Below are 14,837 nucleotides of genomic sequence, written 5' to 3'. Positions count from 1 at the left end.
CCACTCCTTCAAGCTATTGTCCTATTCTAGTGCCTCCCCTCTCCCATCTTCCTCAGCAAAAGTCCAATAAAAACACCTAAAATTGCTCTCCTCCAAAGTTACCAATGCTACCAAGTTATTTAAATGCCAAATTTTAATCCTCACCCTTCGTGACCTCTCTGCAGCTGACACTTTCAATCACTCTTTTTCACTGATAATCTCTTTTCTTTAGGTTTTCATGAACTCCTTGGTTCTCCTTTTATTTGACTACTCCTCATTTTCCTTTTGCTCCTCCAGCTTTCATTCAAGTCAAGCCCGATAACCACCGGTATCCCTCTCCAAAGGCTCTGCCCTGGGTTCTATCCTCTTTTTCTTTCATACTATTTTGCTTAGTCATCTTATCAGTTCCCATAAATTCAATTATCAACTCTTTCTCAAATCCACTTATCCAGTCCTAACACCCCTGCTGACTTCCAATCTCACATTTACAACGACCTATTTGAACTGAAGGTCTTACAGACATCTTAAATTAAATGTGTCCAAAATTGAACTCATTATCTACCCCCCCCCAAAAAAATATAACTGTCTAATTTCCCTATTACTGTTCAGAGTACCACCATCCTCCCAGTCTGCCAGGATCACAAAACCTAGATGTTAACCTTTACTCCTCATCACTCTCTCATCCCCCATATCTAATCTGCTGCCATATCTCCTCTTACATTGCTACCATTACAGCACAGGCCAACACCACCTCATTTCAAAAGCCTTCTAGATGGTCTCCCTGACTCAAGTCTTTCTTCCAGTCCATCCACGACTCTGTTGTCAAACTGATCCTCCTAAAGTACAGTTCAAACTATGCCACTCCACCCCTTTCAATAAACTCAGTGCTCCGCTTCCAAGATGCCAGGTCCCCTCACCCCCATCTTTTGTTTGGTTTTTAAAGCCCTTCATAATCAGGCCCATTCCGAGTTTTCTTATATGTTATTCTCTTCCATATAATTCTACAATCCAGTAACTCTAGCCTCCTTACTGTTCTTCCCATATGGCACTCATCTCCCAACTCTACAGACATTCTCACTAGCCATGCTCGGAATTCCCGGAATTCTCTCCCTACTCAATTGCCTCCTGGTTTCCCCGGCTTCCTTCAAGTCTCTGCTAAAATCTACCTTATGAAAAAGGCCTTTCTCACCTTCCCTCTGACATTATGTCCAAATTATCTTTATATTGTCAGCTCCTGGAGGACAAGTACTGTTTTTGCTTTTATACTCCCAGTGATTAACAGAGTGCCTGGCACATAGTAAGCACTTAATAAATACCTGCTGATTTGACTTGTTTACACTTGCAGTCTCCATTTTCTCTCCTCTCATTTCTCAACCTTTTACAATTTGGTTCTGACTTCAGTCGACTGAAACTGTCTCCAAAGTTACCAATGACCTCTTACTTGCCAAATTTCATAGTCTTTGTGAAGTTTTCCTCCTTTTTTTGAACTATATGCTGCAGTGATGTAAAACTCATAAAGAAATGGGGACCAATAATCTGTACATAAGAATCCCTGCAGGTCACATACCAACAGTTTTAAAATGTAATATCTCTATTTTATTGTATTTTTATTTTGTTAAATATTTCCCAATTACATTTTAATCTGGTTTAGGACCCACTTGGGAGTGTTGGTGGCTTTGACATCTCTGATCTACTGCACTTGATACTACTGACCACTCTCTCTTCCTGGATATTCTCTCCTCTCTAGGTTTTCGTGACACTCCTCTTTGAGTTATACCTAACCCTGGAAGGTATATATAGCAGGTTATTTCTGGGGTTTTTTGGGATGCCTTTTGTTTTAACGTCACATGCATTTCTCTCCCCTCTGTCCAAGAGCCACTCCTTTTAAAAAAAATTTTAAAAGGGGGGGGAGGAGGGAAAGCAGTGAAACAAAACCCCATCAACTGTATCTGACACCACGCTTTCCTACGTTACTGAGAAAAAATTCAGGTTGCGCTTTGTAGGCTCTCATCTCCTCTGATCCAGCCTGAAGAGGTAGCCCTTCTCCCTATCATAGCTAACCCTTTCATACTTTTAACTTTTGATTTTAAATCTTCCAAGAGGCTTGTGCTTTTCATCATTCCTTCTCTCATCTACAATATCCTCTAACTACTGTTTTTCTCTGCTGCCTAAAAACGTGCCCCATCTACCCTTCAAAATTCATTTTACCAAGACAGCTCCTAACACTCTTCTCTCTCCTCCCTTCACTGACAAAAATCCTAGAATCATCTGCATTCACTTCTATTTCATTCCAACTCTGCAAGTTGGTGTCCAAAACTACCACTCGTCTGAAACTACTCCCTAAATGGTTACCAATGACTTCTTAAATGTTAAATCTGATGGTCTGTTTTCAGTCACTCCCTTTGACTGCTTGCAACTTTTGAATATGGACTAACCACATTGTCTTCTGACTGCTTTTTCTTCCCTTAGCTTCCACAAACTGCTCTCTCCACTTTGTCTCACAGCTCCATCTCAGTATCCCCTGCTAGATCATTCATTCCTCACTCCTATGAATAGGAGCCAACCAAGTCCATCGTAGACATTCTTCTCGCTTTCTAATTTTGCACTCAACGATTTCATGATTTTATCAGTTCCTATGGGTTTAATCATTAACTCAATGAAGATAAATCCCAAATGCATGTTATCTAGGTCCAATTTCTTACTAGAGCTCCAGTCTTCCATCTCCAACTGCCTGCTAAACAAATAAATCGGCCTGCTAGACAAATAAATCTGCAAGTACTACCAGTATCTCAGACTCATTATGTTCCTTAAGAGAACTGATAGGGGCAGCTAGGCGGCACAGCAGATAGAGCTCCAGCCTTGGAGCCAGAAGGATCTGAGTTCAAATCCAGCCTCAGACACTTACTAGCTGTGTGACCCTAAGCAAGTTACATAACCCTGATTGCCTCACCAAAAAGCAAAAAAGAATTGATAGTTTCCCCCTAAATCCAACCATCCTCCCTCCCAAGCACCCATGCTCATACTGACAGACAATATAGTATGGAAAAATGACTGAATTTGTCATGAGATTTGGATTCAAATCTTGCCCCTGATGCTTATTAGTTGTGTATCCACGGACAAATCAGTTAATCTCTCTCTAAATCAGTTTCTTCATCTGTAAAATGGGGACAGGAGATGATGTATAATATGCAATCCAGATAGCTGGGGCACAGAATTCAGGGCAGGGAGTATGACATAAGGCAGGTAAGACAGCATCAGAGTATAGAGCACCCTTGAATGCCTGAAGAATACAAAATTGATTCAGTAGACACTAACCCTACAGAATTGTCAACAACTAAAAATCAAAGCCATTGTAACAGCCAGATCTATGTAGGCACAACTGTTAGGATTCTATTGCAATAATCCAGAAAGTCAGTAATAAGGATTTATCTTTGTAAGTATCACCTCCCTTGAAAGAATATAAGCTCGCAGAGAGCACAAATTGTTTCACTTTTTTGTCTTTGTATCCCCAGTACCTACCACAGTACTTGGCACAAAATAGGCACTTAAAGAAAAAGGAACAGAAAGAAGAGCCAGTGCAGAGGTGGAATAAATATACAGTTATCCCTTCCACATCTTGGGGGTTAGGAGTACAGCACTCCCGTGATCTGGAAAATCCATGTAAAAATTTTTGGTCCTCTCTTTGTACCAAGAAGTCTGAATTTTTTCTTTTTCTTTTATGAGGTATTTAGAGTACCTTATTGTAAAATCTGGGTTAAATATTTGGTCATAAACTATATGTACGTCAATATGATACATCTACATTTCTAGCCTTTGTGTGTATCACATTCTTTTCACAAAGTTTAACTTCTTACTTATTTTAACTTTCAAAAAAAAAAGCGTACACCTATGGTATTAGAAGATAAAACAAGCTGATATTATGCAATACTATATATATATATATCTTATGCACTTCTGAGTTTCTAAACTTTTCCTGTGTAGTCTGCTTGCTTTCATGTGTTGTCTGTCGCTTCCGCAAAACTCCTCAAAAATTCCCATTTAATTTCTTATTCCAATCTGTGATATATTGAAACCTCAATGGGTAAAGTCATGATGTGGATGAGTGGGGTAACTGGTTATGAAAAGTGAAAGAGAGGAGAATAAAAAGATAACACTATATTGAAGCTCCAAATACGGTTGAATAGGTGGCAAACAGTAGTAAAGTTTAAAAAGTTTTGAAGGAAAAATAAGTCTTACAGAACTGACTCCTACAGCTTTATTTTATGACTCCTACAGCTTTATTTCACACCTAATACATTGTGTTAAACAGATTATAAACACACTGGGAAGAGTACACAAATTAACATGAGAGGTATATAAAAGATAAATCCCCACATACTGCTAAATATTGCCTCAAACCAGTTTCTAGAATGCTTCTACTCCTTTCTCCACTATACTTTACTTATAACAGCAGTGTACAGCATATAATAGCTACTAAATAAATATTTGGAGAAAATGTTTTTCCTCCCTCAAATCAAAACACTCAACCAGGGATGAACTCTGTCCTGGGAGGACTTTTATGTAAGACAAAATTGGCTCAAATATAAATATTAGTCAACAACAATTAATTTGTTGGTGGAGCTAAACAAACATCAATTTTTGCACTTTTCATTCCTTCAGAAGGCAAGAAATTTCTTAAAGTACAAAAAGCAACTGTTCAATAATTCACATAAAAATTCCAACAATCCAAAAACAAGGAAGTAGCTAAAACAAATAGGCAATACCTAAACTTACTTTCTGAAATGTTTTCCAGGACACTTAAATGTAAAATTCATAATACTTTATATGGCCATATCATAAATACTTCGGTGAATATAAGGTATTTATTTTTTATAAGGTACCTATATTTACAAAGTGGCCCTTTTGCTGCTCAAGATTTGATAGCAAAGTGACAAACAGGATCTGTGAACTAGCAAGGAAGATCCTGGACAGCTTTAGAAAAAGTTCACTAAAGCAAAAAACAAGAATAAATGATCATGGCAAGTTATGTGGGGGGAAAAAAAGCACACTTGTGGGAAGCACTGTAAAGTGGTTCAATCTTTCTGGAAAGGAATCAGGTAACATGTACTTCAAATGATAAAACTTCATGCACACTGATCCAGTAATTGTACTTTGGATACTATATCTCATGGTAATATCCAAAAGGGGGAAAAAATCTCTATAAATCTGAACAAAGATGTTTATAAAAGCATTTTTTATAGTAAAAGAAAACCTGTAACTAATCCATATGCCCAATATTAGAGGGGAAAAATTAAGGAAGCTGTGCTGTATTAATATATGGAATTGTTTTTAAGAAACTAAATGGAAAACCCCCAAAACTGTGTCTCTTGTGTGTATATATATTTATAGTTGTGATGAGTACATATATAAATATAAAATATATGATAAATATCATATAAAATATAAGAGTCTCAAATGATGTACAGCTTGGTAATAAATTATCCTTAGTAAGTTCATAATTTTTAAAGTGAACTAAACAATTAGTAGAAAATTATAAACTACAAAGTTATACAAATTTTATTCAGCTCAAAGTAGCAAGACAATTTTTACATTACTATTAACTTCAATGTTTAAGAGGTAAAAATTAAAATTCTTTAGTTGTTAACTGCTAATTGTGGTATTTTGGACTCACCTTCTTTACTAACAGCTGTAAACTGGAACTCTAGCTTCAAATGTCTTTTTCCCCAAAATTTTATCCATTTAAATGCAAATAACATCTGAGATACTGAGAAGCTCAAGGCAGCATTTTACATGTATTACCTCAACAATCCAGTGAGGTAAGAACCCATTTTAGAGAAGAGATTTAGAGAAATTAAGAGACTAGCCCAAGGTTAACACGTCTATTAAGTGCCAAAGGCAGGATTCTGAAGCCATGTCGCTGACAAAAGGGCCAACGTTCTCCACACTGCAACCCTAAATGTAGTTACAACAGCAATTTGTCTTATAGTGTTGTTGATCTCATCCTCTTTGGGATACTCCATCAATCTTGCCAATTCTTTCATTTTGCCTCTCCTTTAGTCTAGAAAATGCCCAGATACATTTCCTAGCTTTAAAAAGCAAAAACAAGAGAGTATCCCCCCAAAATTTTTGGCCCCGGTTCCTTATCCTATTATTCCCTCTCATTCTCTATCAAATTTCTAGAAAAAGCAGTCTGTTTGGTGCTTGACTTCCATCTTACTGACAAGTCCTCATAAAATCATTAAGTATATAGCATTATGGCTACAGAGAGCCTAACACATTATTTAATCCAACTCTCTCACTTTACAAATAAGGAAACTGAGATATAGTGGTCTAATGACTTTCCAAGGTCTCACAAGTAGAAAGCTGCTACTTTAGACAGTTAGGTGGTGAAGTGAATAGAGAACTGGGCCTAGAGTCAGGAAGATCGGAGTTCAAAACCAGCCTCAAGAACCTTAAGACACTGTGTGATCTTGGCTAAGTCACTTAACCTGTTTGTTTCAGTTTCCTCAACTGCAAGACAATAATAGCACCTACCTTCTAGGGTTACTACAAGGATAAAAATGAGATAATATTTGTAAAATGATTACCACAGCCTGGCACATAGTAGGAGATATATAAATGTTACTTATTATTATCATTCCAATATCATCATCATCATCAACATCATAGCTGGAACTAGAATCCAGATTGTATGTATCGTCTTATTTTACCGATAAGAAAATTAACAGCTGGATGGTTGTGACTTGTCAAGGACACACGAATAATAAGTAGCAGAGATAGGATTCAAACCCAGGTCCTCCACTTTCCATTACTCCAAATGCTTTTCCTTATATAGATTTTTTTCACTATCAGTATCCAGTTTACACCAAGATGTTAGAACAAAGGTGATACTGAAAATAAAAAAAACTGCCACAACAGTTGTCAAATTAACAACATATTTTCTTTACTCCCTGAGTTAGCAAAGTTCCCCTAAGCATTACTGAGTCAGTGAAACTTGAAGGGAATAATTTCTACCATAATATATCTTTTAGCCCAGAATTTCAGAATCCTATTGTGTCAACTGACTTTTATAGTTTGCTTTACATTTTATAAAGCACTTCCATTTGATTCTCATACAAATCTGGTAAGGCAAGTGCTATTTTCCCCCATTTTGCAGATGTGGAAACTGAGGCTCAGAGGTTATGTGATTTCCCCAGACTCAGAGTAAGTGTCTACAGCAGGAACAGAACCAAGATCTTCCTGACTCCAGGTCCAGAAAGACTAAAAATTATAAAATCAAAAGTATAAAGAACAAGCCTTCTAGAAACTAACTTGAGCTTATCCTTATATTAGTGTTGTGATCAACTTGTAACAATAAAATCAGAATATGGTTAAGTATAAATTTGCAAGGTATTCCGTAGAACAAAATCAGCGAAATAAAACTACTCCTCAAAAAATGTCCAAGTTAGGTAAGCAGTCTCCTTATCTAAAAAATTACAGGGGCCGGACTAGATGACCTCTGAGTTACAGTGGAGCTCAGGATCCACAGTCCCCTTCTGATATAAGGCAGGTATCTGCAGGACAGTTGGTCGGGTTAGTGGCTGTGGAACAAAGCAGAGCTAAGTGGTACAAAGGACGCTATAGTCATGACCTTGGCTTTCATTAGCAGTGTGCTCCAAATAAAAAACAAAACAAAAAACCCTCAAAACTTGAGATTTCAGCAACAGTCTCCATAACCTACCTGTGTTAAAACACAGTGGTCTCAACTACCAGCTAAACTTGTATTTTTCTTGGCTCCTGGGAGACCCTGGACTGTTTCTCCCCATCTTTGGAAGCATCTTCTTCTCCCACCAATATCTGACAAATCAAAGACTGAAGTCATTTTCCTCTCTCTGTATACTACTAGACTCTAGTCCAGATAGTAAAGCAAAAAACTTAGCCCCACCTTCAACTCAAAAGCAGAGAAAAAGTCTGACTACACCTCTCTCTACCCCAGTCACCCTCCCCGAGGAAAAGGTTAAGGGCAAAAAAAAAAAAAAAAAAAAATCTGGGCATTTTGCCTATATCTTTTACTAAAATTTCAAATACAGTTTAGCCAAACTGTGGTGAAAAGTTGATAAGCGGAACCACTAAAATGGTGGGGTTGGGGTATATACACACAGACAATTCTGGCTTTTCTTCCAGCTCTGTAACTGGCATTTAGAAGTTCAGCAAAAAAATCTTTCTATGTCCTAACACTTAAAAAGCATAAGTATTGAAGCATATTTTCATTAAATTAAATGGGGGAAAGAAAGCAAGACAAGTAGATCATAACATAGGCAAGGGAAAAAACTGTAATACTTGCCCTCATAAGTTAGAAAGAATACAATAGTAAAAGAATAAAGACTATTCTTTTTAAAAAATTGTTGATAGATATGTACTCAGAAAAAAATATATAAGAGCCTCAAGATAAGGTTAAATTATCAGAAAAAAGATGTAATACAAAATTAAAAGATTTCTGAGAGGATATAAGCAAAATGACAAATTAAGATATAGATTTCAGAATAAAGACTAATTGAAGGAACAAAATGCCTCAAAGAAAAATAGTCTTCAAAAGCTTTAACTACTCAGGGGTTGCTCTATGTCCACTTGAGAAATCTGGTAAAATTTTTAAATAGTAACTAATTAAATTTAAATACTTGGACTCTAAAGATCTCCTGTTCACAAATATCCTAAAAGACTCAATGAAACAGAAAGATTTCAGCATGTCATTCTGTATAACTAGATCATAAGTTAAATAATTTTAGAAGTACAACAACAAAACCAAACAGGTCTCTCAGGTCCTTTTCAGCTCCAACATTCTACAATTCAACTTATCTTTAAAATGAGTTAAAATAAATAAGTAAATGGATGAATAAAATGAGTTAATCATAAATGTTTTCTGTAATAAATACTAATTTCTCTTTTAACTTCAAGGTAGACCACAAATGTAAAGACAATTGAAGTTTCTCTAATCTAGTATAATTTAAAGAAACTTCATTGCTCAGAAATATATCCAGTGAGCCTACAGTCATTAAAAAGTGATGGGGACAAACTAAAACTGACAGTCAAACTACTTTGAGTTGTTTTTGCTTCTTTAGTCTACAGTTTTGTTTAAAGTAAAAACTCTAAAGACATACTATGTGAGTATAATTGCTAAGAATTCTTCACTATGTCAAGTTTTTGGAAGAACTGATTAATGTTTTTATTTTCAAAACAAATTAAATAGCAGAGATTTGCTACAAAGTCTGGCGATTATTAAAAAGGCCAAATGCCCTTCAAAGTCTGCCATGGCTGAGAAGGCAAAGTCCAAAAGTTGGTTTTAAGACTTCAAAATACAAGAATTTGGAGACATGACATTTTGAAAGGTCAACAAATACTGCTAAAAGACTCAAGCTGATGACTTAAATTTTATGAACTCTTTATGAAAAACACTATACTTTAATCAACTACAATTCTCATGGTAAAAACAACAGTGGATTCCTAAGATAGTGCCTAAATATCCCAAGCAAGAAAATACCCAATCCTTTGATTTTAAACATTATCATAGTTACTTCATAAAGCTTTTTGGTTTGACATTGTTAAATACTTCTTAACCAGAACACCTCTTCCCCACCTCACAAGAACTCCAGAAAATTACTGTTTTAATCCCTTGAATTGCCTGTTTACTTATATTTTGAAATTTAAGTAACTCAGTACCTATTCCTAGTTTGTAGCATACCATATTACAGTGCCATATATTTATCTTAAACTAGTCAGATTATTAGGGAAAGAGTAAAAATACAACTTTAACCTTATCAATTATTATAATTATTAACAATAATTATAAGAACAGCTAACATTTATATAGCACTTATGTACCAGGAACTGTGCTAAGCACTTCACAAATATTATCTCATTTGATGCTCCCAACAACCTTGGGAGGTTGGTGTAATTATTGCGGAAACTGAGGTAAACAGAGGTGTAAGTCACTTGCCCAAGGGTCACACAGAAAGAGTGTCTGAAGCTAGACTGAAATTACTATTACTAGGGGCAGCTAGTGGGGCAGTAGATAAAGCACCCACCTGGGAAGTCAGGAGGACCTGAGTTCAAATGTGACCTTAGACACTTGACACTTAGTAGCTGTGTGACCCTAGGCAAGTCACTTAACCCTGAATGCCTCAGCAAAAAAACAAACAAAAAACAAAACAAAATAGAAGTTACTATTACTAATATTATTTCAAGCTTTACAACTTATAAAATAAAAAACACTCAATGGAAAAGTAGCTATAGGCAATCTTTTTATATTAACCAATATGAAAGCAAAAAAAAAATGGTACATAACTTTCTATTCTAATTGTAGGCCTTGTCTCGTACCTACCAAAATATCTTTTTTTTTTTATTAAATTCAGCAGCAACAAATAGAAAAGTATTCAGAAAGCATAACTAATTTTGGATTATAATGAATTTAAAGATAGTTCATTTGGGAGTTATTATGGTATTTTTTTTTTTTAAGGTAACTAGGGTTAAGTGACTTGCCCAGGGTCACACAGCTAATAAGTGTCTGAGGTCACATTTGAACTCAGGTCCTCCTGACTCCAGGGCTGGTGCTCTATCCATTGTACAGCACCTAGCTGCCCCAATTATTATGCTATTATTAAGAAGTATGAAGTACATCCCTAATTTTTGAGACCGTCAAAGAGGGAGATTCCTTTACTACTCCAAAGAACATCTCTTTTGCCAGTGACAAAGCATGAATATTTGGCTGGACAGACATCAATCTAAAATCAGCCTAGAATCCAAAGACAATTTTATCCCTCCAAAAAATTAGCTTTAAGAGCTGTAAGGACCTCCAACCATCTAGTCTACATCCCCCACACAAACATCTTTTTTTAAACAGATGGGCAATCAGAAATCCAGAAAGGTTACATGACTTGACCTAAGTCAGTTAGTGTCATACCTGGGGGTAGAATCCAGACCTGACTAAGCTCAGCACTCAGTTCGTTCTATCTTACTTTCACCAGGAGTTTGCTTTAAAAAAAGTGACATTTTTAATTCTTTCAAACTTTCCCTACATTTTAATATATCAGATGACAATTATTTTATCAACTTGGAGCAAACATTTCTAAGTATATAAGAAAATATTTGACTATGAACTTCGAAGACATTGTTATGAAGGATATTTATTTATCCACAAAAATGGTGTCAGTTTAAATTAGAAAAAGCAATCTCAAAATTCAAGAAAGGTTGGGGCAGCTAGGTGGCACAGTGGATAGAGCACAGGCCCAGGAGCAGGAGAACTTGAGTTCAAATTTGGCCTCAAACACTTAACACTTACTAGCTGTGTGACCCTGGGCAAGTCACTTAACCCCAACTGCCTTCTCAGGAAAAAAAAAATTCAAGAAAGGTGTTTTTCTAAGTCTGACTTTTCAAATCTGGTTGCTGACAAGTTACTGGTTTTTTCCACTAAATGCTATACCATGTCCCAAGTCATTTTCACCATCTGCTCTAAGATTTACAAAAAACTTCCTCTTTCCAAACTCTCTTCTACTTCAATTGGACCCAGTATTAGACAATAAAAGTGTGGTCATAGGTCAATTTTCTGTGCTAGGATGCAATTATTAAAAACAGTTATCATACAAAGAAGTTACTTTTGCAGGGTTTTTTCTGCTCAAGCCTTTAACTTCATTAAAAAGCCAATGTACAGGTAGATACATTTCACACCACATTTATTAACTTCATTCACAAAATGTGAAACTCACTTTAGAAAATCCAAAACTCACTTTAAAAATAGTGGCTTTTCCTCTTCATCTTTGCCCAACAATGTTCCACTTGCCTTGCACACGTCCTCTCCTTTCCTTTCTTTCTATCTGAATCTTACCATTCCATCAATAAGGGCCAGTTCAAGTTGCCCCTCCTACATAAGCCTTCTCAAGACCATGATGATGTCTTCCTTCCTATGCAGCACTTACACAGCAGTTATAAATTACATTGTAAGATAATAAGCATATCTCTAGTTTCCAATTAAAATTGCAAAATCCCTAAAGGCAAAGTCTATGCCTTATTTTTGTTCATAACTCAAGCACCTTACGAACAGTGATCAAATCTGAATCGGCAACTCTTGATGGTAGAGTTATATATGGAAGCTTTCCTAAGCAACCTATTGAAACTTTGATTTCAAATAATAATCATAATAAACAACAATAACCTTACAGTTTTCAAAGTACTTCACCATACATTATCTCATTTGATCCTCAAATCAAACCTGTGGGATGGGTTAGGCAGGTATTATTACCCCCTTTTTACAAAGAGGAAATAAATAAGAAAAATAAGTAACTTGCCCTGATCTATTTAATGTTTGATTATGATGATACAGTAGTTTTCTATAACTATTTTTAAACAAATTGAGTCTGTGTGAGAAGCTGCCTGAGCAGCAGGACCACTAACTTCTAAAGTAATAGCAAATCAGTGTTTTTGATTGCTGCCAAGAAACTGTTAAGAAGTGACTGAGGACACCAGTCAACTCTGCAGCTTTGTTTTCTTGGGGCCCCTTTTCCTAGAACTTTGTAAGGAAAGGTGAAACTTTGCAAGGCTGCAAATAAATCATAGTAACATTAACTACATCCTGAAATGTAGAATTCTAATCAAATATGATGCCTTCTCTGCAATTTAATTCAAACCAAAGGAAACATTTCAGTACCAAACCCACAGTGTTACAAAACCTGAAGTAAGAATGCATTTTGCAAGAGCCATGTGACACACACATGACTGTCAGCTAAACTGATGGGTGGACCAGAAGAGAAGGGGGTAGAGGCTCAGGGAATTTAGCAGCAAAGAACTTCAAATTTTAAGAAAACACTCTTTTGTTAGGATTTAGGAAATCCTGACATTACTTAAAATCTTTCCTTTTAACATACCTGTTTATTTTAAAGGCATCCACTTCAATCACCTCATTACTATTTAATTAATTTTACATGTATTGAGGGGAGGAAACTGGGGGGGGGGAGAAGGAAGCCAGAATTTTGCCAAGAAAAGTGAATTCCAGTTACTAGGAAAGGTGCCAAGTATGTCACATCTGCTGTCGGCTGCTTCTCGATTAAGCAAGAAAAAGAAATGCATTAACTTTTCATGACACGTCATGAAACCTCATTCCTTATCTGCAAGCGTTCAGGTAAGGTAATCCAAAACTTGCAGATCTACCAAAGATCCCACCAGTCTCTCTTTCTACTATGACTTTAAGGATAAGGACAGGGACAAGACCTGTGATTTCAGTAGCATCTGGAACTCTTAGGTGAAGAAACTCCCTCTACCCATATAGTTAGCACCTCCTCCACAATTTAAGAGTCTCAGAGAGTGGCCTACTAGCCCCGACAGGGTTAGGTGACTGGCCTAGGGACACAGGAGTCAGTTTTTTGTCAGAGGTGGGCCTTGAACCCAAATGTTCCAGGCTTCGAGACCAGCTCTCTATCACACAGTGTGACTGGCTACTTGACTTTATAGTTTTAATACGGTAATGACGGGTAGTGTACTTGTGCCTGTGGTTTTCCTTCTGACCTACAGAAAACAGTGTTTTAGAGGGCGATGGAAGTCATTCTACCCCAAATGACCAGGGCTGGCTCTCGCAGAATTCCTCTAGGAAACAGGACTCGGGGAAATAAATGCATTTTAAAAGTGGCTCCACACCCCTACCCCTCTTGGCCCCTGTGCTCTCCCCACGGCCCCAGAGGAGAGTCCGTGTTTACCTGCAGCTCGGCGGGGCCCCGAGGAAGGGGGGCTAAACAAGCTCGGGAGAAGGGAAGCCGTCCCCCTCTCCGCACGACCCTGCCCCGCCCGCAGGAAGCCTAGGGCCAGCGGCCGGCTCTGACAGCACCCCATCCCGGCCCCCCGGAGTAACCACCCGCTTCTCGGAAGTCACTGCTCTCGGAGAAAGGAGCCCCTCGTTGGGCCCTCCGAGGCAGCCTCTCACACCCTCCCCCTTCCCTCCCGGGCCTGCTTTGGGGAGCCTCCATTTCACCGGACCCCGCCCCCCCCACCTGGGTCCTGCGGCTCCCTCTCAGCCGCACCCCCTCCGCCGTCAGACAATGGGGCCCGCCTGGCCCGGCTCGGCCCGGCTTGGAGTGGCGGGCCGCGCTCGGCTGCGCGCCGGCCGCCTCCGGCTCGGCCCGGCTCCGCATCGACCGGCCCGGGCCCCACGCTCCTCCTCCTCTTCTTGCTCGGTGTCCTCTCCTCACCGCCCGGGCCCGACCTCGGCCTCGCTCCCGCTCCCACTCCCGTTCCCGGCCCCTCACTCACTATTCGGGATTCATGCTGGACATGTCACTGCAGCTGCCGCCGCCGCCGCCGCCGCCACCTCCGCCCTTGGTACTGCTGCTACTACCGCCGCTGTCGCCTTGATTCTCCGCGCCCGGAACCGACGAAAAGGAATGAGAAAGTCCGTTCCGGGAGAACAAACGTCTTCCCCCCTCCGCACCAGTGAACACAATCAGCTGCCACTACTGCTGCTGCCACTGCCACCGCTCCAGCCGCTCGGCTCTCGCTTCCACCCAAAATGGCCGCCGCCGAACCAGGAAATAAGGAAGCCTCAGACCGAAGGGCCTTTACACAGCCCAGAGGGCGGCCGCACCGCACTGCATGCCGGGCAAGATAGTCCAGGCGCGCGCCTGGGGGCCCCGCAGCCAGATGGTTTGGCAAGGCGGCTGGGACTCGCTTTCCCGATGAGCCCGGCTCCCTTGGCGCATGCGCATTGAGGGAGCTGTTGACCACCCCACTTTACACCACTTCCCCCCCCTTTCCTCTCCCCTCCCGACAGTCTCTCGGGAGAAGGCTCCGCTCTGACTCCCCCTAGCGGATTGGCTAAAGCTGAGCGGCCTCGGTGATGTCAT

The 14,837-nt window shown here is 39.1% G+C and overlaps 1 protein-coding gene across 1 annotated transcript in view; it reads right to left on the bottom strand.

Moving 5' to 3' along the window:
• The window catches only part of RAB1A (RAB1A, member RAS oncogene family), a 45,096-nt gene extending 30,598 nt beyond the window's left edge, over positions 1 to 14,498 (bottom strand). Inside the window, exon 1 of the mRNA XM_027865418.1 lies at positions 14,248 to 14,498. Coding sequence (XP_027721219.1) covers positions 14,248 to 14,270 — 23 coding nt within the window. The 5' untranslated portion in view covers positions 14,271 to 14,498. The remainder of the gene's footprint in view (positions 1 to 14,247) is intronic.
• Between the last annotated feature and the right edge of the window lie 339 nt (positions 14,499 to 14,837).

Source organism: Vombatus ursinus, unplaced genomic scaffold, assembly GCF_900497805.2.
Source record: "Vombatus ursinus unplaced genomic scaffold, bare-nosed wombat genome assembly UNPS02014778.1, whole genome shotgun sequence".
Lineage (NCBI taxonomy): Eukaryota > Metazoa > Chordata > Mammalia > Diprotodontia > Vombatidae > Vombatus > Vombatus ursinus.
This window is presented reverse-complemented; position numbering and strand designations above follow the sequence as displayed.